This window comes from Halichoerus grypus, chromosome 12, assembly GCF_964656455.1.
Source record: "Halichoerus grypus chromosome 12, mHalGry1.hap1.1, whole genome shotgun sequence".
NCBI classification, from domain to species: domain Eukaryota; kingdom Metazoa; phylum Chordata; class Mammalia; order Carnivora; family Phocidae; genus Halichoerus; species Halichoerus grypus.
This window is the reverse complement of record NC_135723.1, coordinates 74,693,568-74,719,710: the sequence shown is the minus strand read 5'-3', so window position 1 is coordinate 74,719,710 and position 26,143 is coordinate 74,693,568. Positions and strand designations below refer to the sequence as shown.

General features: G+C 38.5%; 1 protein-coding gene across 1 annotated transcript in view; it reads right to left on the bottom strand.

Moving 5' to 3' along the window:
- CFTR (CF transmembrane conductance regulator) overlaps positions 1 to 25,814 on the bottom strand; it is a 165,199-nt gene extending 139,385 nt beyond the window's left edge. Inside the window, exons 1-2 of the mRNA XM_078059826.1 lie at positions 25,589 to 25,814; positions 24,860 to 25,031 (exon numbers count right to left, since the gene is read on the bottom strand). Coding sequence (XP_077915952.1) covers positions 24,860 to 25,031; positions 25,589 to 25,814 — 398 coding nt within the window. The remainder of the gene's footprint in view (positions 1 to 24,859; positions 25,032 to 25,588) is intronic.
- Between the last annotated feature and the right edge of the window lie 329 nt (positions 25,815 to 26,143).

Here is a 26,143-nt window from a genome sequence, read left to right as displayed (position 1 = left end):
AATTTGTGTCCATTTTAATATGTATATTACACCTTGATATATAGGTTTGATTATCTAGAGTTCCATAGCCCAGCATCATCAAACTAAACGTATTCAGTAATATTAAAACTCAAGTTAGCCATTTACAATTATTAATAAAATTTAGTGTTTCCTGATAGGTTTACCACAGTAAACCCATATTTGTATCCTGAAATAGAAACTTGGCTTAAAGTGAAGAACTAAAATCAGTTGACCTTAGGCTGCCTAGCAATCACCAGACTTACTACCCTAGAGAAAAAAAAAAAAATGTGTTCTGATAACTGATAACACTGAATGAAATTTCTGCTCCAATGAGTTCTTCATGCCTGCCTCAAGCCAATCTTAGAAATGCAAAAACAAAGACAAAACAAAAAATTCCCCAGATATCTACAGTTAGACACTTTATGGAATATTAGTCATTGTAAAACTCCAGCCGCCACTCCTTTTGAATAATCCTGAGTAGGTTAAACATACTTGGATAGAATTTAGGAATGCCTGGTCAGGATTTCTACTTCCATATTTCTTTCATTGGGAATCAATGAGCATCAGGTGGCTCATGAAGCAAAGCAGGTACGCCTGGAACAACCCAAAACAATAAACCCTGTTCCTTCTCCTCTTCAAATTTGCTCCCACCGTCTCTTCCTCTCATCTCTAATTAATTTTATCCTTCTTCATTCATAACCAGTCACTATGTAGTGACAATGGACTTAAAAAATGGTCTTAGAAATTGTGACAGTTTCCAAAGTTCTAGTATCCCAGATATACTGTTCTATTCACATAACTATATGAGGCTTCAGGTTTTATTGAGGAAAGATGCTATCACTTCATTTTTTTAAACACACACACACACACAGAAGAAAGTGTTTTTAATTAATTTCATTTCTTAGGACAATACTTCCAATTTTTGCAGAGTGACTTGTAATTTCTTATAATGAAAATAATTTTTCAATCATCGCCACTATTAAAGCCTTGGTTTTCATAAAACCTATCCCCCTAAAACCACATAATTAGAGCTTATAATCATTTTCCCATTTGACATTTGGCTTTTTTAATCCAACAGAGACATCTGACATTTTCAAGTGCTAGAATTTAAGGTGAAGGTCAGGTGTTAGACCTTTTCAGTTCAAAATGATTTTGTCTGTATAAGGCAATCATGCTTCCACAGTATTTCACTGTACATTTTCTTTAACCGGCCAAATGAAATAAAAGAGCAAAAACACGTACTGGTTGCACAACACTTCTCCCAAACACTGACAAACTGATACACTCAAAGACGAATAGCCTTTTTCCTTTTTGCATGAAATAATTAATACTTGAGGAAGTAAGTAGAAATTACTCTAAACTATTTTGTGTAGACAAATTTAAATATACCAGAGGTTTTCTCATCATCCAACTTATTTACCTTGAGTTTGAACTAGCCCAAATAATCTGGATAGTTCTAATTGAAGGAAATGTTGAAGTTCAACGCAGAGGAAAGAGGAGGAATCACTTGAACACACTGTGATAATCTCAGATTTCTGCAGCAAAGTGCTATCATTTTGCTTTGGGCTTTTTTTTGGGGGGGGGAGTTGCTTCTTTTGTTTGTTTGTTTTTGTTTTTTGATAAATGGCTATGATGGGAAGGATTGATTTGAGACCAGAAGTCATTCTCATCTTTATAAGGATTTAAAGAAAAAAAGTCATAGAAATAATACTTCAAATGTCACAGTTGTTTTATCAACTGAGATTCAATATTATCTCATAGATGTATTTTTCTCAGTGAATTTTAGTGAAAATAACACTTGAGACAGTAGTGGTATCTGGCCCTCAAAAGTCCTGTGTAAATCTTACAGGCTTCAAGGGTGCACCCCAAAGTCATAGCTCTGGGGTGAGGGTCAGGTCAGGGAGTCCTCATTCTCTGATTCCAGATGTGTTTAAACAGTGTTTGTTGCTTATCCATAAAATGGTGAATTTATAAGTAATAGCCACTTGAGTCAGCTCGAAAGAACTTTAGAAAGAACATGCTCTGCTAAAGATCAGCCATTTTTGTGCTTGAGAGTTAATTATTCATGAGGGTCTAATTTTACCAGGAGAACAGTAGAAGTTCTTTTTCTTTCTCCAGATGAGTGAAAAGTATAGTAAATGTAGTCAATGAATTTTAGACAATCTAGAAAGATAATTAATTGCTGCTTAACAAAAAGACAATGATCCAATTCTGAAAAATCTTCTGGAAGTCCAGAATTTATAGCCATACAGGCATCCTAATATAAATTAATTTAACCTCATGCCTACGGAATCCAAACATTAAATAGAAAATCTATCTGCCCATTTTATAAGATGCTTCTAAATATATTAGGAATGTATGCATATTAAGGAAATGTCTGAAAAGATATTTTCTTTTTTGCTTATCTATATTCCCCAATGTTTAACTATGAGCATGTCTAACTTTGGAAATAAGGAGGAAGTTCTTTTTTAATTAAAAGAAGGAACATACAGTTATAATCCATTACTTGTTATGGCTATCCAACATAAACTTTCTAGTCAAATGTGGTTTTTTTTTTTAAAGATTTTTATTTATTTGAGAAAGAGAGAGAGAGCAAGCACAAGCAGGGGGAGAGGCAGAGAGAGAAGCAGACTCCCCACTGAGCAGGGAGCCCGATGCAGGGCTCGATCCCAGGACCCTGGGATCATGACCTGAGCCGAAGGCAGATGCTTAACTGACTGAGCCACCCAGGCGCCCCTCTAGTCAAATGTGTTCTAACTCCATGATTCTCACATAATGTTCACTATCAGTGCTAATTTCCCACAAAATTATTTTTTTTCCCCTGATATGGTTGTCTACTACTTCATCATGAAGACTACAAATGCCAGTCACCTGACTCCTACTATAATCTGTTACTGAAGAAACTGAATCAGTGAATTTAAGAAAAAACCACTCTAGGCTCTTACCCTGTCTCTATCATTTTCCAGTCATGTGACCTTGGAAAAGGTTCTGGATCTCTCAGCTACAGCTCCTGATGGAAAGAACAACTACCATGACTACTTTACCTGGTTTTCATGGGGGCCAAATTCAATGTTGTCTATAAAGCAGTACAAATGTACCTTATTACATGCTTCTTCATGTATGAAATCGCTTGGCTTCAGTTTAATTTTCAGAGCACTAGAGTTTATTATTACCGAGATTATAACAATAGTAACAGCTAAGATTAATAGAGTTTTACCACAGCCCTGCAAAATGCTAGGGATTTCACATATATTATTTCATCTGACGCCCACAACAATTCATAAGTCCTAGTATTACCTCCCTCTTACAGATGAGTAACTGAGCCTGAGGGAGCTTAAATAAATTTGCCCACAGAAGAGTTATAATTAAAAAAATAAGACTGTGATACCAAAGCCTACACTTGTATCAAATGTGCCATATTAGGACCAATTTAAAAAAAATAAAAAGCATACACTTAGATATAACACCAAAGGCACAAGGAACAGTAGAAAAAAATAGATAAACAACATCATAAAAATTAAACACTTTTATGCTTTAAAGGACACTGTCAAGAAAGTGGAAAAATAACCCAAAGAATGGGAGAAAATTTTTGCAAATCACATATCTGATAAAAAGAGTTTTATCTCGAGTATTCAGGAACTTTCATAACTCAATAATATAAAGACAACTCAATTTAGTCAGGGGCAAAGGATTTGAATAGAGTTTTCTCCAAAAAATTATATACAAAAGCAAATGAAAGGATTTTCAAGCTCATTAGCCATTGGGGAAATGTAACTCAAAACCACAATGAGATACCAGCTCACAGCCGCTAGGATTGGCTATCATAAAAAAGACAGGCAATAATGAGTGTTGAAAAGATGTGGAAAAATTAGAACCTTCATCCCCTGTGGTGGGAATGTAAAATGATGTAGGCACTTTGAAAAAATAGCCTGAAAGGTTCGCGAAATATGAAACATAAAGCTACCCTATGACCCAGCAATTCTACTTGCTGGTACATGCCCAAGAGAAATAAAAACGGATGTCTGTGCCAAAACTTGTACACAAATGTTCATAGCAGCATTTTTTATAACAGGCAAAAAAGTAGAAATAATCCAAATATTAACTGCTGAATGGATAAATGGGTATTCTTACAATTAGAATATTACTCAGTGATAAAAAAGAATGATGTACTGACACATAGTACAGCATGGACGTATCCTGAGAACACCACACTAAGTGGAAGAAGTCAGTCACAAAAACTACAAGGTTCCACTTATGTGAAATGCCCAGAACATCAATCAATAGAGACAGAAAGCAAATTAGCAGCTGTCTGGGGTGGGATAGAGGATGGGGAATGACTGCTTATAGGTATGGAGTTTCTTTCCAGAGTGATGAAAGTATTCTAAAAAAAATTTTTTTTAAGATTTTATTTACTTATTTGAGAGAGAGAGAGCACAGACAGAGGATGAGAAGGAGAAGCCGACTCCCCGCTGAACAGAGAGCCCAACGCAGGGCTCGATCCCAGGACCCCGAGACCATGACCTGAACCGAAGGCAGACACTTAACCGGCTGAGCCACTCAGGTGCCCTGAAAGTATTCTAAAATTGATAGTTTCACTATCTGCCAAAACCATTGAATTGAATGTTTTAAATGGGTAAATGGTTTGGCATGTGAATAATATCTCAATAAAGCTGGTATTAAGACAAATAGCATACAGAAATTGACTGTCAGTGTCAATTTTGGAAAGTTTTACCCCATTTTATTTTTTACCCCTAGAACTCCTGAAAGGCAAAGTCATTATTATAGTGACTTTGACACTCTAAGCCCTTTTAAACAGGTTAGTGTGTGGGTGGCTACCGCGAGTGATTAACACCCTTCCCGTGAGAGGATCTAAAGATTGGTGACATGCATCATAAGTGGTGCAAATTGCTTATTTCCTGCCCCCCCAGAAGCAAGGCGCTTCACAGCTGAAACTACTATAAATACAGAAAAAGTGACCATGGCGATAATAGCGTAAAGAAACTGAGGAATGGGTACCATTGACGAAAAACCACTTGTACCAGCTCGACCTAATTCACTGGATTTCAGGGATTCAATCAATTGAGACAACAAGCAATGGTACAAAAATTCCCACCCATCTTGAACGATAACAGAGAAGAAACAGAGCATTGTGATTCATAGCCTATGCCCATGTACTTTTGAAAAGCAGCCTCAGAGTGGTATTCCATGATTTTTGTTTGCTTTTTATTCTGTCTGGGCATGAAGCCACCAACAAAGGCCACCAAATTAATTGTAGCTGGAACAACTGGCTAGAAAGATAGGATGATTAACTGCCCTATAAAATTGCTGCATCCTATATAAGTTCACTCTTAGGAGCTCTTTACTAACCAAGAAAGACAAGTGACACCATCGCTCTCCAATTTCTGGGTTTTATTTCCATTGGCAATAAGAAATATATTTGAAACCAAGAAAATAAGGAAGCGGGGAAATGGATTGGCCTTAAGATTTGACGGTAGAAATGCCACTGGGTTACTGGCTGGCATTTGTAAAAGCTGACAGAGAGAAACTTGTGTGACTGTCAGAACCTCAGCACTCTTACTGTTATTTTAGACAATCGCATTCTGGAGAACAGAGCGGAGCAGTGGTTCCGAGCATGCCCAGTGCGAGCTGAGAGGCAAAGAAGGAGAACGAGTTCTGTCTCTTCTTCTCTCTAAGGTAGGAAAAAAACCGACTTCACATGAATGATACATTAAGGATATCACCCACATCATATATTGATTTAACTTTGGTGGTATTTGTTTCATAACTATCCCATTTACCTGGTATTCCCTCCCTTTTTCTAGAAGCCTGAATCCTTTATTGAAGCTCTTTGTTTGTTTGGACACCATGACTAGGACCCAAAGTAAACAGTCTCTGATGGGCTTCTGCATTCTTCAGCAATAAAATATCTATAACCTTTCCAAGCCCTGGTTTTCATTCTAGAGTAAACTCAACATCTGGAATCAAAGGTACTTGATTCTTCTCTGTTAAAGTGTCTCTCCCAGGGGTACCTGGGTGGCTCAGTCGTTAAGCGTCTGCCTTCGGCTCAGGTCATGATCTCAGGGTCCTGGGATCGAGCCCCGTATCAGGCTCCCTGCTCCGCGGGAAGCCTGCTTCTCCCTCTCCCACTCCCCCTGCTTGTGTTCCCTCTCTCGCTGTGTTTCTCCCTGTCAAATAAATAAATAAAATCTTAAAAAAAAAAATAAAGTGTCTCTCCCAGTGTGGAGATGATATGCCTCTCCCGGGGACAGCAATCCTCTTGTGGAGTCAGGGGTCTATTTGGTATGAGCCGCCATAGGCAAAGCAGAAGCTAACTCAACACCTTCAACACCCAGATCACTTAATGAGCACTCACTCTGTGCACAACAAGGATCACTACTTATCAGATCTTCTCTGAAATATGCTTGCTACTTACTGGCTTGACGAAATTTTTCCCAAAATTAAAAAAAATAAAATACGATGTGATTCCACTCAACACAGTTTATTCAAAGATGTTTATTCACTTGTTTATTTTGCTTGACAAATGGAATGATAAAATGGAGGTTGGAGGCCACCTTGGAAACGTTCTAAGATAAAGATCGTTAAGAACGAATACTCCCCGGGTCACACTGATACATGCTGCATCAGGAAAACAAAGTTGACAATTTTTTAAATTCAGTCATGATACAGTTGGTATCGAGGGTTCTGCTTGAAATCATCTAACCAGATAAATGGTCAGTCACATTTTAGAATTTTTCTCATTTATCTTAACCTTCACTTCACTTTAATTTATTTATGCTGTCTGTCCTCTCACACTGTTACACATGATTACTTCTCAGAATGATTCAAAGAGGAGCAGGGCATTGGATTCAGACTTCTCAGCTTCAGATGATTTCCCATCTTCAAACTATATGTGGAATTTGGTTATTGGCGGCATTTTAACCCGTTTTATACTTCTATTGCTATTATTTCACCCTTAGAAAGCAAATTGCAAATTATAGCATTGAAAGGTAAATTTAATATCCTCTCTCTTTCTTCTCCCTTCAGTGACACATTGCATGACTCAAGATTTAAATTTCAGATCCTGTTCCTAAGGTTGTGGAGCAATGCTAATGCTATTTCTCATTTTCTTGGAGCCTTGATATTCCGGGGGGCGGGGGGGGCGGGGAAATGACACTGACAATAGAACTCCTGAGAGGTTCAGGGAGGAGGACAGGTGGCAGTACCCTCACCCTTGCCCCACTGTGAATCCCAGAAAAAAAGGAGCCTGAAAGAGGCATGGAGCCAGCCAATGGTTCAAGGCTGACCAAGGAAATAAAACTCTACTGTAAGAGCCTAACTTTAAATCCCCTTCACTTAATATTTACATCTTTTATCATATAAGAAACATATGGGTAAATAAAGGTCCATAAACACCCTAAGTAGCTTTTTTTACCCCCAACAGTAAAACACACAATAATAGATGACTGAATTATTAACCGATCCTAATAAGCAATTTAAGAGTTCAAAATCGTCACCTTTCCAATCGGGTCACTGAAAACACAAATCATAACACAAATCACCATAGTTTAGTGAAAATCATTTTATAGGCATTTAGGAATTACTGTGATCTTAAAATGTCATGATCTCTTGCTTCCATACACACTTTAGGAAAATGAACTTTCCAGGAAATATCGAGCCAGATTCTCTTCCTTTTGAACTCTGCAGGAGTTCCCACTGGATGAAACCACTGGTGATAAGGGGGCTCTGAATTTTTAAAAGGATTCTCCTAGTCTCATCACCTAGCAGGGCATTTTTTGGTTTTGTACCAATACCAACTAGGGCCAGCTTACCCTGAAGAAAAATTAATAAATCCCTTGCAATAAAATCTGACCTCTGTTTCCAAGAAATGCACGGAAATAGTGTCATATAAATTATGTATGCATGAGCCTCTCTGCAATCCAGGTTTAATTTTCTTCCTGTGTGCTCCATCCTTGCCCACACTTCCTCCACCTGAGCCATAACCACAAACTGTCTGTTTACTTGTCTAAAATCCCCCCTGTCTCCAAACATCCTGCACTGTCAGCTCCATGAGGGCAAAGAACTTACAGATCTTTTCTTTTCTTGCTGTATCCCCTCCAACTATCATACAGCACATAACTGTCACTCAATTATTTTCAAAACTGCTAAATTAATGTTACCACACTATATTTTGCTAGTTTATTTCCCTTATAAGACTAACTTCTTGAACAATGTAAGTGTCATATAAATCTTTATATCTCCATTGTCTTCTCCAGGGTTTAGGACAACAACAAACAGAATAAATTAATGTATTAACTAATTACTCAAAGATGGGATGTCTATAGCCCGAGGACAGTGATATGATTGCAAATATGTGCTGTTCAGCCAATACTTCTGTTCAAATGTATTAAAAGCCAAAAACAAAGTCAACACTTTCTCAAGTCTATGGTAAATGCAGTGCAAATGTCAAGGGGTCTATACCCTCGTATGCTATACCCTCAAATATTAGGGCTTGCTTAGTGAACATTCTTAAATAACATTTCTGAGTCATAACTTAAAGCCAATAATCATTTCTAGCCAAGATTATTTAATTCCCCTCAATAAAACATTTTCATATTTAACACCCTTCATTACCAAAACATTCTTCCAAATGTCTGACCTTCATTCTATCTATTCTTAATGGGGATGTACCAAAATTTTATCAATGGAAAGTAATTCTTCATTCTACCCAAGAGCAAATGGCCCCTTTTATTCCACCCTCCTTGACAATCATGTCACTTGACATCTTCTGCATTATCTGCATGTCATTTCTGTACATGAGAGATGAAACACACATAGCTTTTTTAAAGGTTCATAAACAAGTGTAACTCCTTATGTGTATTACACTTTACAGTTTCAAATTGCTTCCATATTTCATTCTGTTTCTGAACACTGTTACTATTAGGAATTGAATTGTGTTCCCCCCAAAAAAGCGATGCTGGAATCCTAACTCTCAATACCCCAGAATGTGGCCTTATTTGGTGATTAGGATCTTTACAGAGGTGATCATGTAAAAATGAGTTCATTTAGAGTGGGCCCTAACCCGATACAACTGGTGCCCTTATTTAAAAAAGGAGATTTGGACACAGCGACAGAGACACGGAGAGAATGCCACGTGAAGATGAGGGCACAGGTCAAAGTGAGGCCTCTTCAAGTCAGAGAATGCCAAGAGTGCCAGCAAATCACCAGAAGCTGGGGGAGAGGCACAGGACAGATTCCTCCCAGCCAAAGAAGAAACCAAACTTGCGGACACCTTGATCTCGGGCTTTTCGAATTCAGAACCGTAAGACAATAAATGTCTGTGGTTTAAACCACCCAGGTTTTGGTGCTTTGTTACAGCAGCTCTAGGAAACTAATACACTGGCCCCCAGCAACAGAAAAGCTCCATGTTAGGACAGTGCATGCAGAGGGACAACTGAACAAAGGGGATACTCTGAAGACTGAAGATAAGGTTAAAAGTTGGAGATAAAGCCAATGGCGGGGGTAACAGAGTGATGGGTTTTAAGGAGGGCACGTGTTGTGATGAGCACTGGGTGTTACATGTAACTAATGAATCGCTGAACTAATCAAAAACTAATGATGTACTATACAGTGGCTAACTGAACATAAAAGAAAAAAAGAAAAGCCAAAAAAAAGAAAAAGCCAATGGCAAAGCACAGGCTGCAGATGTGGAATTGGGCAGGAGATTTCGGGGAATGTGATCTCCATAATTCAGAGAATTCACTGGGCCTAGTTCACAAAAGAGGAGGGTTAAACTTAGAGAAGAGAGGTATTTTCTTAGAGCCTGGTGGTGAAGATGAATAAGAATTAATTACAATAATCATGCTGATGGCAGTCTTTACCATTTATTAAGGAACGGCTCTATGTCTGGCGTTAATTGCTGTCATTTAATACATGGAAAGTACTTAGTTTTATGTGTTAACTTAGAGGGTGTTTTTGGATGAGATTTATATTTAAATCATTAACTTTGGGTAAAGCAGATTGCCCTCCATAATATTGGTGGGTCTCATACAGTCAGTTGAAGGCCTAAATAGAACAAAAGCCCGGCCTCCTGAAGCAAGAGAGAATTCTCCAGTGTACTGCCTTCAGAATAAAATGGGAACATTGGCTCTCCTGGGTCCCCAGCCCGCTGGCCCACCCTGCAGATTTTGCACTTGCCAGCCTTCATTATCATGTGAGCCAATTCTTAGAATAAATCATATGTATATAGGTATATCCTATTGGTCTGTTTCTCTGACCTCTCTGACCCTGACTAATACACATAGTAAACACTCAATGAATGTTAGATATCATAATAATGCTGAGCTGTGTTAAATGAGGATAACTGATTGCACTGATGAGCATAACATCATCATCGGAAGATAAGTAAATTGCCCAATATCATACTGTTAATACGTCACAAAGGATTATATATATAAGGATATATATAGGATATATAATAATAAAGATTCCAGCCAGGTTTGTCTGATTCCAAAGTACATGCTTCTTCCACTATATATTGCCGCCTAGGAGTTGACAATAAGGATTAGACACAAAGTAGAATGTGAGACTATTTTCTCTGAGTATAGAGTGGGTGAACTAAGAAACTCAAGAGAAGGTCAAGGACAACCAACATGGAGGGAAGACAAGCTCAGTGGTTTTCAAACTGTGGGCCCCACCCTCTAGTGTTCCCCAGAGATACTTCAAGGAGCTCACCAACTTTTGATTTGAGGTGTCAATATTTTTAAGCATGTTTTACTATTTTAAAAATAGGAATTAGAAACATCACATATTCTCATGTGTACTGTATGAAAATTTTAGCATACTGGATTCATCCAAACATGTTCCTGGACAGTCAGGTTAACTCACTTAGTGCCCACTATGGAGGAGAGGTTCCCCTGACATCTCTTTGCACATATGATAAAATATTATCATCTGTCATTGGTTATTTCCACACTGCAGAAGTGAGCATGTCCCTATGGATGTACTGGGCCAAGCTCAGTTAACAACCCACCGTATCTTTGGCATTCCTGCTCACACAAGGTCTCATCCCAGCCTAACAGAATTGTGCAATCTCCATGGAATGCTAACAAGTCACATCAGGTATCGTCATGGTTTTACAATACTTTATCATATTTACACCACCTAATACAGTGACATGATTATAAAACTCACCATCAATTTAGTACTAGCCTTTCCAAAAAGAAACATTAAAAAATACAGTTTATTTAAAGAAAGTTTCAATATTATACACTTACTCATGCAATTACCTACCCCTTTCTCTTTAGTATCATAATTAAAGTTTTCTTCTAAGCCTTCTTCGCATTCAGATCAAAAATATTCTTTTGACTCACACTTAGCTATTCACAGCTATGAATAGGGTTACAGTGACAAGCTGCATTCATAACACATTCACCTGTAGGACAGGCAGGATAATTTCAAGGCACGGTGAAGTGCTGAGCTTGGGCAACTTCTGCTTTAATTACAGAGTCTGGGCTGACAAACTTCACACTAAATATTAACTGTTTCTTTCAAAACTAGTTCCCAGAGTAATCTTTCTCAAGAAATTTCAAGCAAGATACTAAATTTCAGTTAAAAGTCAACCTTGTGAGGTGCAACCAGTACAAATAATTCAACTGAGGTCACAGGAATATATACCTTCAATATACTGCTAAGTTTCCATACTATAATTCATCCCTGGGCCTGATGGCTGACAAGTTTCCTTTGCCATCAGTTATAAGAGGCATCTCAATTTCAAAACATAACATTGTGGAAAAAGCAAACATATAGGACCAAGAAAATGTGCATAAATGTTATATAATCATTTCAGCCCTTATTTGGGAGCAAGAAATTAACTATATCTTTGTATTTATGGAATAATGTCTTATATAGCCACTTTTATTTGTATATATTGCAGTTCCATGGAAGATTTCATTTGGAAACTGGGATTCACTGATAAAACTATTGTTTTTAAAAAATTGTGAAAACCAGTGCAACTAGGAAAATCCAAGACTTACATATACAAAGTGTCAAACATCAAGTTGAAGAACCATCTGACAGGTGACTCTGCCTCTTCCTTCAGTCCCAAGAAACAGAATAAGAGTAAACAGAAGACAAAAATGATGAACATCTAGGAATTGATGATCCCAGCAGGACCCCAATGAGGGTAGGTGGTAGGGGGGAACACTGAAGTGACTGAACCTGGGACACAGCTCAGGGCTGAAGTTGGTAATGGGAAGAGTGGATGCAAAAACTCGGCAGAAAGCCTGGAGCAGTAGGTTTGATGAAGTGGAAAATGACAGGCAGGTGGATTTGGAAAACAAAAACAATGAAGGGTGGGGGCTAGTACCTGGATGGAACAAATCAGAATAAGAAGTGCAGTCTGGTTTTATACAACTGAGCTGTTCCCATGTGACAATGGTTGGCTATTGGCATGCTTTTTGGCTGAGCACATCTTTCATTCTCCAAACGGGACATTTAGACTCTTAAAGACCCCATTAACCTAAGATAAGACAATGCTCTTTCCCCCTGTCCCCATCCTCTCTTCTTCACCCCTAACTCCAAGCAGCTTGTCACATGGACCAAAGTGGGAGGGCATGTTTCTGGCACTTCCAAGAAGAATAGAGTCTAATGCTTATTTAAATGATATTATTCATTTTTTTTTAAGATTTTGTTTATTTATTTGACACAGAGAGAGAGAGAGCGAGAGAGGGAACACAAGCAGGGGGAGTGGGAGAGGGAGAAGCAGGCTTCCCGCTGAGCAGGGAGCCTGACGCAGGGCTCTATCCCAGGACTTTGGGATCATGATCTGAGCCCATGATGCTTAACCGACTGAGCCAGCCAGGCGCCCCTAAATGATATTATTTATAATGCTTGTATCAAAGATAATAAATTTCAGAGACAAGAAAATTAAGAAAATCTATGTAAGAATGAAGTGAAATTATAAAATTCACCAACTCCATTCTAGGCTTTTGGATAGTGTATGTACTGGTTAAGAGCAGAGTTCTGGATTTAGATCAATATAAATACACATCTTGACTTCACAGTAATTAGCTTGTCCTTGTATAAACTCTTCATAATCTTTCTAAACCACATATTTCTTAGATGTAGAATCTGTTTGGAATTGAAGAATTCACCGAGGTAATATAGACAATCCCTGGTACATGGAAAGTGCTTAGTAAATGTTAGGAGATAGTGGGAGACCAAAGTACAGATTTCAAGAACTACGTGAGAGGAAATTTTGAATTATGTGGCACATTAAACTGTATCTAGGTTTCTATTGTTAATTTACTGAAAAAATGTCAGTAAATTCAAAATCCTCTTCTCTGGACACTAAGGTTGGGAAAGAGGACTGTTGGGAGAGAAGGTTCACGGAGCTGGGAGAAGATGGACTCACCTCCATATCCCCCATTTCATGATTATGTGGTGGAATCCTGTCGTTTGTCCTCAAATCTGTAGTTTTCCAATCTTTTACTAAGGTTGAGAAGCAGTAGTTCGGCCATTTAAACATATTTTCTTAAGACTGACCTAAGGGTTCCCAGGTTTTAGTAGACAAAAAGAATTCCCTGGAACGTTGAGAAAAATGTGGTTGCCCTCTCCCAGAGATTTTGACTTAGTAAGGAAGGAGTGGGATCTAGGAATCTGCATATTTGGTGTGATTAAGATACATATATATCTTAATTTAAGTTTACTTAACTGATCATTAATTTAATTAACAATTCATTTAATAATTAATATATCAATATTTTTAAAGCAGGTATTTGGCAGACCAGTTTAAGAAGCACTTCCCTAAAGCTATACAAATATTGTTAATTATGAAGAGGCTCCTAATTTTCAGAGCACATGTATTTACCTAAAGAATTTCTTTATCTTATTTCTAGTTAGATTTCTCTTTCAACAGAATAACTAAACTTTGATCAAATTTCCAGAAGCAGCAGATTTGGTGGCTCATTGTTTTTTCATAATAACTTACACATATCTACTAATCCCAGAATTTGGCTCTGTTCTGCAGTAATTAGTGGCTAGAGTGACAGAGTATGACTTAGGAAAGACACGAGCTGTGTTGCTACCCTTAACAGCTTCAAAAACAATTGAATCAGGGGCACCTGGGTGGCTCAGTTGGTTAAGCATCCTCTGACTCGTGGTTTAGCTCAAGTCATGATCTCAGGGTTCTGAGACTGAGCTCCACATTGCGCTATGTGCTCAGTGTAGAGTCTGCTCAGGATTCTCTCCTTTTCCCTCTCCCTTCCCCTCTGCTCCTCCTCCCTGCCCCCGCACAAGCTCGCGCGCACGTGCTCTCTCTAATAAATAAATAAAATCTTCAAAAAGAAAACCCCAATTGAATCAGCAAAGCTTTACATGAGTTCAAAAAGGCTGCCAAATTACCAAATTAATATCTCAAGGGATCCAAAGACTCTGTTCAAGGATTAAATCTAATATATAGGGGCGCCTGGGTGGCTCAGTTGGTTAAGCATCTGCATTCGGCTCACGTCCTGATCCCAAAGCCCCAAGCCCAGCATCGGGCTCCCTGCTCAGCAGGGAGCCTGCTTCTACCTCTCCCTCTGCTGCTCCCCCTGCTGTGCTCTCTTGCTCTCTCTTAAATAAATAAAATATCTTTCTAAAAAATTCCAATATACATATCTAAATGTAATCACCTTATGTTTATATTTCATAGGAAATATTTTTTAATTTTAAAAAATACATCAATTTTTGTTGTCAAGGAATTATATTGTTGACTTCAAGTTAATTTTATTATGTGAGATGACCTTTATTCAGTCAATTTTATAAATCAATAAAGAACTTAAGCTTCCTTCATTAAATGGGTCAAGGGAAAGATCTATGGATGTATGATGGCCTGTGTGCTCCAAAGGGAAAAAAAAATTACATCATTAAAAATATTAACATAAAAATTCTAGTAAAAGAATAATTAGAATGTATAAGTTTTGCTATACGTTCTAAGTTTTCAAAGTACTATATTCCTGAAACATACCAGACATTCAATATTTATGTTAAATAAATGCATGTATGTGTTCACGAATGACTAAAAATCACATATGCATTTTAAAGTTATTACTTTTACATTAATGAGTTCACTTTGTAGTGATTGTCTTTCTAATAAAATTCCATTACATAAAACTTAGTTCTGATGTTATTGGGATGGCTACCTCTGATCATTAATTTTATCAGTTTATAAACTCTTTAATGTGTGAATACAATTTTGGATCTCATTATAGGTATATACATACTTTTTAAAGTTTTTATTTAAATTCCAGTTAGTTAAAATACTGTGTAATATTCATTTCACGTGTACAATACAGTGATTCATCACTTACATACAACACCCAGTGCTCATCACAAGTGCCCTCCTTAATCTCCATCACCTTTTTAACCCATCCCTCCACCCACTTCCCCTCGGGTAACCATCAGTTTGTCCTCTATAGTGAAGAGTCTGTTTCTTGGTTTGCTTCTCTCTCTCTCTCTATCTCTCTCTTTTTAAATTTTATGCTCTGAATTAACTGATTTATGTAAATAACTAAGGTCTAACTGTTTTAATGATGTTGGTCCCAGTTGACTCCATAATGAAATTAACCCATGGGAGATTTATTGGCATTGTGCACTTTCATTCACAATGCATGTATACAAGCTATACATTGACTTTTCTGGATAAAAGAGAGTAACCCTATTAGATATCTGGTGAAAGGGGTAGGAAAGAGGTAATGTGAGCTTTTAGAGGTCAACCCTATCTTTGAGTTGAAAGGTAGCAGTGCTTTTGGTAATAAATATTTCATCAGCCTACTTACTATTTTATTGAAAAAATGTATTCAGAGATCCAAGACTAAAATGAATTAAAGATCCTCTTTTTTTAAAGACTAAATTGTGGTATATATATTTAGGAAGAAATTTTTGAAATAATCATTTTAATAACCTGATTTAAAATTAAACTATCAGGCACCCTGAAGACTAACATGAGATTTGAAGAGAAAACTATTTCAGGGGAAAAGTCTATCTATGGCAAAGTTGGTTATCATTGACCTTCTGAAGAAAAATGATAGTGTACTAAGCTGGAATTTCCTATAAAGTCCCAAACATTACACAAGAAAACAAAGGAAACCGATTTTCCTATTTTATGTTATACTTCAGAACACAGGGATTTGGTAAAAACAACTAATATTTTTATTCAAAATTCGACATTCTATCTTCCGAATACCAAAGTTTAAGGTACACATGTACAAGTAAATGTTTACATTTCCATCAAAAATTAAATTTTAGAAGTATATCCATAAACTGAATTAGTCAAGTTTTATTTAATTCAACAAGTATATGTTAAGGGCCTATTAGGCCAAGGAGTCAGACAGATGCTTGGTATCAAAAAAATGGATAAGAGCCTCTGCCTTGCAGGACACATCAAAAGATGCATATGCGAACAGGAAGTCAAGAAGAAATGGTCAATAGGTTCCTATGAGACAAAACCATTCTGAGAAATTAACTAATAGCTGTTCAGCTACTATTTTCCTCTTCGGAAAAGTCCATATTGCTTCACTTCCTTTTAAAATTTGTGTTTCACTTCCTCTTAAAATCACTCAATTACTGAATAACAATGATGTGAATTACACATGAGCCTTGAAAATTTCTTCTAGATCTTTAAGTAATTTTAAAGCTGTATATTTTGACGCTTCTTGCAATAGACTTTTTAAAAAAGAATATTTTGTGACTGATTTATGTCAATACCTAACGTTTGTTGAAAATTGTATGTGAAAACTATATGAAATTCAAATTTCAGTGCCCATAAATGAAGCCTTATTGGAACACAGCCATGTCCATTTGTTTGCATATTGTCTCTGGCTGCTTTCCTACAATGGCAGAAACCACATGGCCCACAGCGTTGAAAATATTTACTATCTGGCTCTTTATAGGAAAACTTTGCCAAACTCTGATCTAAAGTATAGCAATGAACTTGGGGCATCTGGGTGGCTCAGTCGGTTAAGTGTCCGACTCTTGATTTTGGCCCAGGTCTCCATCTCAGGGCTGTGAGTTCAAGCCCCACATTGGGCCCTGCATTGGGCTCCTCATTAGGCGTAGAGCCTACTTTAAATAAATAAATAAATAAATAAGTATAGCAATGAACCTGGGTTGAGAAAGTAAAGTTTTGTTAGCTCTGTTTTCCAGAGTTCACAGGGATGTTTAAAATAAACAAAATGTGCAAAGAGAGCTTCCTATAAAGTTTCTCCAAGATGCTGCCTCTAGAAGTAGGACTGGTAACCCCCACTAGCAGGAGATTCATTCTCTTGTTGCTCCCACAACCAACACGGGGCTCCAAACTCTGGCCTTCAACTTCCTCTAAACACAGCTGTCCAAACTCTGGGATTCTGCCTTTTCAGCTTCATTCTCACAGATTGACCTGACTGGTACCAGATGAAATTTGTGGGTCTCTCTTTCAAATTAAGAACTTCAAGTTAAGAAAATCATTAGGCATTTGGCAGGGGGACGGGGTTGTGGGGTGGAAGCTCGGTAGGCAGTGCTAAGAAAGAGAACACTGTGTGTTTTAACAGCTCAAAGTTTGAACATGAAACAATGATACCTAATCTTTTCCAGAGTAATGAGACCCTTTCGTTAATGCACACACAAAATATTTCATGCTAGTAAGCATGCTCTTATTTATTCAGTCACTGCAGACAGGACCTGCAGCCCTGGCCGATTTTCATACCTCCCTGAATGTCTATGATCATAGAAATCAGATACGTAAAAACCACTGTGAAAGAAGTAAAGTTCCAGTGAGTTGGAGGCACTTCAGACTCCACCTGAGTCAGTGGGTTTGGTGGGGGGAGGGTAGAATTTCTAAGTCGATCTTACCTTGTGCCATTCCTAGAACGCAGCTGCTGATTCCTGGCACTCTCAAGGTGACTCCGTAGCACAAAAAAGCCAAACAAGGAGCCACTTTAAATCCTCCCCTGGACACCGCCCTGGACTTCACTGAACAGCGGGAGGGCAGTATTTATAATCCTGACTGTCACCTCAGACGTCTTAATTTCTCTTACCTCAAGCTGAAAATCACTTTACTATATTTTCAAATATAGTATTGCCTGGCCTTGAGCCATATGCATCATTTCCTTTTTTAACCTTAAAGAGAAGTAGAGGGTCCACCAGGCCTCCACCCTCACCCCCAAGCCTTCTCCCAATCTCCTCACCCAGCACACTTCACCATCATCCCCCCCATTATCCAAGTCAGCACATCTAGACATTACCCTTGATGCTTCTCTCTCCTTCACCTTCCACCTCTAATCAATTGCCAAGACCACTCCCACTCCCAAATGTCTTTCTTTTTCTTTTTTTTTTTTTTAGATTTTTTACTTTTATGTAATCTCTACACCAAACATGGGGCTAGAACTCACGACCCTAAAATCAAGAGTCACACGCTCTACCGACTGAGCCAGCCAGGCACATCCCCCCACCAAATGCCTTTCAAATCCATCTTTCTATCCCTACAGCTCTCCATTTCCTTGGCAGAACTGCAACAGCTTTGAACTGGTTGTGTCTCTCCTCTGCTTGAAATCCATGGCTTTTCACTTCCAATATGATAAAGCCCAAACAAAGCTCACCAAGCCCCTTATAATCAGGCCCTGGCTAGAGTTTCAGACCCATCTCCCACAAATCTGTCACACATCATATGCTCCAATCACAGGGAGTGTCTCTGAATTCTTTGAAGGTGTCATGGTCCCTCTTGCAGCCAGTCCTATACAAAGTCTGCTGCTTCCATGTTTACATTTTTCCTAACCCATCCCCACCCTCTCTGAACAATCTCCTTTAGGTGTCAACTCAGGAGTCACTTCTCCAGCAAGCCTTCCTTGACCAGCCTTAGACTGGATTGGATGCCCCAGGGAGTGTTTTTACAAGGCCTTGTGACTCTGGGTTTCAGAGAATTCATTCTGCAAAGGCAACACCAATTTCTTTCTTGTCCATCTCAACCTTATTAATGCCCTGAATAGAATACAGAAGGTGGCAAATGAATGAATTAGTGCATCCTCTAAGCTGCCCTGAGTCATTACCTACAAAGGAAGTACTGCTCTGATTCAGCTCCTTGAAGCAACTTCTGGGAGACTTCTCTGATTATATCAGAGTAAAGCCCAGTTTCAGGGCTGAGAATCCTAACAATAAGGACTTAGCAGAAACCTTTAAATCATTTCCTTATCCCATGAGCGAGGAAATAGTAAGCAGGCTTCCCCAGAAAGGCTAAGACCTGGCCATAAGGGAAACAAGAAAAATTTGACAGAATAATTGTTCTGAGCAATAAAAATCTGTCCATGCCCCTGCTTGCGTTGACCCCTTTTTATCAGAACGATGGTGCATTACAAAACTGTTGAATGTCATCAATCTACAATATCTAGAAGCCTCTCAGGTTGATCACCATGGAATCATTATCATCACAAAGAAATATTTATTAAACCATCCAGGGGTCTTGTTGTGGTCTGAATACTATATTAAACGAATCATAGAAGGCCCTGACATCCAGGGCTTTACGATTTGAAATCGTCATTGACGTTAAAAGACAGTAATAAGCTAAGGGAGCTGCAAAGAGAATAGCAAACTTGACAAGCCTTGCCACTTGGAAACAGCTATGAAAGCCAGATCTTTCAGAGCTCTATAAGAAATACATTCATTCTCTACACCAAGCAATTTAATTGAATTTTTACAGGTTTCTTGCTAAAAGAAGCCTAAGCTCCTGGCTGACACAGAGCTCAATAGTTAAGCTATTTTTTTGTAATGCTAATTTTCCTCTCAAACAACTACCAGGTAAATTCTTCTGGAGCTGGTGAGAAGCACCTGAAATGGTAATGTTTTGCTGGGTGATAAGGTACTTAACGTACTGGATACAGTACACCTTCAATCAGGGTCCACAGCCAGACCTCCACCAGAATCTGTTTTCCCCTCTTGACCTCATTGCAGCTCTGGGTTTGGTTCCAGGGACGTGCTCTACACAGATGCGTCAGGAATCCGTGGAATCAAAATTGCCCAAATTGCTGCTGAGTCAGAGGTGTTTTTTAAAAAATTTGACAAATAACATATAGCTGCATGCTAAATGGTTAACACCCTTCCCTGATGGTTTTGCAATCCTATATTTATATTGTAGCTGTACCACACTGAAATTACAGGTTCCTGGGAAACAACACTAACAATAATAATACATCTTAGAGTGGTGCTCATTTAAGGGCCTTTTAAACAAGTTTGAACATTTATGCATTGAATATTATCATACTAAGTCCTACTTCCTCCCACAAAACATAAACAGAAAACTGGAAAACCATGATTTCCCTAGTGTATCAGTTGGCTCCGAGGGATATTCTGATTGCCACATCATACATAAAATATTGATGAAGGAATTAAGAAAAATAGATTCCACTTCTCTGTTTAACAAAGAATTGAACATTAAAGCTAAACAATCTGCTATGCGTTTTTAAGTATCTAAGAATACTCCTGGACTGTCAAGTAAGTAATAATTTGAACTATTGAAATACACTTCAAAACCAAGGAGGAATTTTTTAAACTAGAACATTAACTAAAAGGAATTTAATTATATATACATATATAAAATATATAAAATATATAATAAAATATATATTTTATATATGTATATATAATTTCAATTTCAGTCACATCACGCAAAAGAGATAATTTTAGAATTCTGAAAGTTAAACCAATCAAGATCGACACATCCCAGGTTGGAAAATCTGAACTGTATCATAAAACATGATCAGTGGGGCGCCTGGGTGGCTCAGATGTTTAAGCATCTGCCTTTGGCTCAGGTCATGATCCCAGGGTCCTGGGATCGAGCCCCACATTGGGCTCCCTGCTCGGTGGGTGCCCTGCTTCTCCCTCTCCCTCTACTGTTCCCCTGCTTTTGCTCTCTCGCTCTCTCTGCCAAATAAATAAATACAATCTTTAAAAAAAATAAATAAAACATGATCAGCAAAAGGTGGATGGATAGAAAGGGATAGTCAGGGACTGGTGTAGGGAGTCAACATTTTTCAGTGTTCAGGCAACACTGTCCAAGAGAAACGGGTGTCTGTTCCAAAAGTGGTCTCCTTCAATTCCTCCAGGAGACAAAGCCAAGTGAGTATAAGGAAACTCTGGGTTGTCCTCATTGGATGACATTTGCGCACCTACTGATTAGATGGACTCATGGTTCAGGCCCCCTTGGCAACTGGACATCTCAAGATGAATTGTGCATCTCATGTTGGCCTTTTGTTTCATGCATCTATTTCTTTTGATTGGGAGAGGCTCAGCTTTGGCTGAGAGACAAACCTGAGATAATGCATGTGTATTGATCAGGATAGGACTAGATCCTTGTTTGAGTGGCCAACTGGTCTTTCTCGGCAGTGGTTCTATGAATGCCCGCCAACAAACTGCAAAAATATTTATGACTCTGCCATAATTTTAGATTTCCTCATGCCTTACAAACAAGTAGTGAAATGTAAATATAAAATCACTGTAACAGATTTTTTTACAATGTGCCATAATTTATATAATCAAACAAGTATGGTCCTCTTCAAAACTGTGATCTTTATGGTTCTTTCATTATAAACCTATTGTAATTATGCTTCTGTTGCTCAAAGCACTTATATTCAAAAAGAAAAAAAGCACTTATGTTTCTCTTCATTAGGAAATGTCTAAAGCTTGCAATACATTTTTCTGAATGATAATACCTAAACTTAAGTAGCACTTGGCTGTTAACAAAGCAAATTATGATGAAGAATCTTTACACTTTCAGGGTGGATTTGATTTCAAGATACAATCCAAAAGTCATTTAGGAGCAAGTTCAAATGACCAGTCTGGGTAATAGGACTAATAATCTAATGCAAGTTATGACTAAAAATAGCGGCTAAAAAGTAATGAAGATAAAAATATACCCATGAGAGGAAACTTATATACTGTTTTTAAAGGTAATTTCATAAAAAAAATCCAAAAATATTTTGATCAAAGGCAGAATGTTTAGAATGAGAGTTTGGTTTTCATTGATAGCTATTTTGATGCACCACACCCATTCTAATACATAAATTCTAGTTTGTTAAAAAACCTCTCATTATTTTGTGTTTAGTAGTTACAAAAGTATCTTAGGGACGCCTGGGTGGCTCAGTCAGTTAAGGGGCTGCCATTGGCTTATGTCATGATCCCAGGGTCCTGGGATGGAGCCCCACTTCAGGCTCCTTGTTCAGCGGGGAGCCTGCTTCTCCCTCTGCCTGCCACTCCCCCTGCTTGTGCTCTCTCTGACAAATAAATAAAATCTTTCTTTAAAAAAGTATCTTAAATGATTTAGTACTTATAAAAGTATCTTAAATGATCTTATTATTAAGCTGAGACTTATGCAATTCTTGGCCTTAGATCCTAATATTACTGTATTTCTCTTTGATCTTATTTGAGGCTTCTCTGTGAAGTTTATCAGGAACCCCATCCAGTTTTGTAAGAATCTGTGGCACTTGGATTCTATGGGGCTCTGACAATTCTTCAAGCATTGATCTAGACTCCTGGTGTGGATGCCATGACTAAAATTCAAGGTATTCAAGACTTCAGATGTCTTTCAAATTCTGTACTTGATGTGAAGCCCATGCAAAATTAAGAAAGTACTTAATATTATCCCAAACTTTATTAGCTTTTCCAATAATAAAACCTAAACAAAACAATGAGAGATTTAATATAATCTATAACCCAGACCATAATAGCTTTACTCTTTGATGACTCTGAAACTGAAGGGATCATATTCAGAAAGTTAAATTCTAAAGTATTTAACAGCATATGATATAAGCATATGACTTTTTTCCTGTTTATGTAGTAAGGCCATGCTAGATGAGATTTTACCTAAATTAAATTCTCACCTAGGCCCATTCTTACAGACTGATAGTCACAAAATTATATTCAACAAAGATGAATTGAGGATCTTATATAAATAAAGAACTTGGTATTGTAATGAATGTTAAAATATGATAATAACACTAGCTAACATTTACTGGGCTAACCACTTTACATGCATTTTCTCAACAAATTAACCCCTATGACATAGGTCCTATTAGTCTCGAGTTTTATAGATCAAGTCACACAAACACAGAGATGTTAAGGGACTTGCCTTAGGTCACACAGCTGAATCCAAACAACCTGAATCAAAACAGTCTGAATCCAAAGCCTAACACCCTTGACCACGAAGCAGTAGTGGTCAATGCAGAAAAAAAATTTCTGACCCAATGCAGAAAAAAATTTCTTACCCTTTCAGAATTAAAACCGAGAAGAAAGTTTATAATCACTGCTATTTTAGGTGATTGTCAGTTCCCATAAATAGTAGACTCTTAACTTTTAAAAATACACCTCTTATTAGAGCAATTTATTATGAAATAGTTTGGAGAACGGGAATGAGTATGCTCTTAACAAACCTAGTAACTATTACATTTTTTTTAACAAATCAACCTCAAAGCATTTTTTTAACTATACTAAAATTTATAAGGTGATCTGTTAAAAAATATTTTGATAGATCAACAGTCATCTAATTTAAATCAACAATGTGCTAATTAAAATTTCCTTAGTAATTAGAAGTAAGCCTACAATATTCATTTTTCTGAAAACTGCATTTTTAGACTGACTGGCACTTATGTTCCTCAATGTGCTCTACTAAAAAGTCTACAATTTATGCCAATTAGCATTCTGATTTTGTAAGTGGTAGGAAAATAAATGAACAGATAATCCAATTTTTATAGATGGGGTAACAAAAAGTGCTGAAACACAAATACAAAAGGTAATTCCAAAGAGTAAAGTCCTTCTCTCTTAGCCACAGGGATGAACTTTCCTTCAGTGGTCAATGGCCATTCCTTAGCATCTGAGTTCCACACTTACTGCACATGCAAAGAATAAAACATAGAAAGATATGAAAGTCCCTTCCCCCCACACACATATGGGCATATTTATATTTGGCTTTTCTGATACATAAGTATGCTGATTCATTGGATAATTACGAGTCAAGTAATATTCCATGACAGAGTTGTACCTATTCATTCATTCACATTAAATAACAGGAACAAAGTAGATACAGTATCCAAAGAACACTTCAAATTTAAAATGCTTCATCTAATTACACTTGGCCTAAAACTCGGAACTTAGAATCCATTTTTAAAAACATAGATGAAGTTTGCAAGCTTTTATGACTCATCACATGCAAAGTAGGATAAGAGTATAATTTATTACATGTCAGTTGTGTATAACTTCAGTATCCAGTCCTATAGCTTCACATTTCCATGATAATTCTGATTCCCCCACCCCCTTGTAAAAAATGTATAACTTGTAGGGGCGCCTGGGTGGCTCAGTGGGTTGAGCCCTGGAGTCTTGATTTCGGTCAGGTCATGATCTCAGGGTCTGGGATGGAGCCTGGTGTTGCCCTGCTTGGGATTATTCCCTCTCCATCTCCCTCTGCCCCTACCCCCTCCCTTGAAAAAAAAAACAAGTTTAGCTTGTAGAATTGGCTTTTTTAAGATAGATATTTCAAAGGATTTGCTTTCATCCTTAAAAGAATAATGGAATGGTGGCATATACTTGTTGATTTACTCAGTATCATAACAATAAAAACCTCATTTAAGCTCATATTACCCACTTCACTCGTCTCCCCTTAACAAAGTTCAATATTCAGTCAACAAGTGTTTTCTGAGCACCTACTACATGCAAACATGGCACTTGGAATAGTATGCCAAAAGACATCTAAGTTTCCAAGGCATGAAGTGGGGAGAAACAAGGGACCAAACTGAAGTATTTATTATCAAGTTTTTCATTCACTAATTTCTTAGAAAAATGGAAGAAAACACTTGCACAGTAGCACAGTTCGGTCTGCAGAGTGCAACTTTCAGTTGCAAGTAGTTCAGACTTCAAAGTTAAACTAAAACTCTCTATCCAAACAACTGGCTTCAGTTTATTCTTTAATCTCTTCTTCACGTTTTCTATTTTGTTCACAAAATCCACATTCTCTTCCATAACAATGAATGATAGCGCATCTTAAAAAAAAAAAAAAAAAAAAAAAGCTATTCCTCTTTCCCCAAAACCCAGCCCATACACACGCCCTCTTCTTTCGTGGGCACGTGTCCTTCCAAAACTCGGCAGGACATCCCCTCACCTGAAAAAAAGTTTGGAGAGGACGCTGGCCTTTTCCAGAGGCGACCTCTGCATGGTCTCTGCGGGCGTCGGGGTCCCTGCCGGGGCAGGCTGGGCTCGAGCTCCTAATGCCAAACGCCCTACTCGTCTGGCGCAGGCTGCTCGCCCCTTTTTCTCTGACCTGCTGTGATGTCATTTGCTTCCAACCACCCCCCCTCCTACCCCACACACCTCCCCTTTCCTTTAGTTCCTTCCCCCGCCTCCACTGCCCAGGTTAAAAGCTGGGCGCTGCCTGGTCCAGCCCCCAACTTGCCCTAGCGGCTTTCTCCACCCTCTGTGCACCCTGACCGCTCGTTCTTCTCGTCTCCTTAGCTCCCTGGCTGCCCCGCGTCTCCCTTTCCCCATTCTGACTCCCAGCCTTCCTCCCTCGCGCGCGCTTCTTCCAGGCCCGCGAGCCTACCGTCCAGCCCCCACCCAGCCCGCAGGTGGGGGACAGTGGCGGCCGCTCTCCGGGTCCTGCGTCCGACGCTCCGCAGGAGCAGAACCAGCCCGCGGGCAGCCTCCTGGACCCTCCTCAGCGCCGGGTTCCGCGGGACGCGGGGCACGCGGCCGCCAACTTCTGAGCCTTCTTGCTCACCCTTCTTGCGAGAGCCTAGCCGGGTTCGCGTTCCGTTTGCCAGGTGCATTTTGAAGGGGGAACGAAAATCTGTCTCTCCTGTATCAAAATGCAGCCTTAGAGACCCGAAAGTTCGGCGGCAGCGTCTGCTGTGTTCACCTTAGCGCTTCCTTTGAGTGTCGGAGGGAAGAACCAAGCTTTGTTAGTTTCAGGCTTAGGTGAGCTGAGTGCGGCTCAGACCCTGGCGAGACGCACTCGTGGGGGGAACTCGTATAAGGTGGTAATCGCTTTGTCCTGTACGCGCTCAGGATTTGTTCACCGTCTTAAGTTTTCAGCCCGACTTGCGTTCTGAAGGAAGGCTTTTGTGTTAGCGACTAAGATGACAAGTCGACAGTGTGT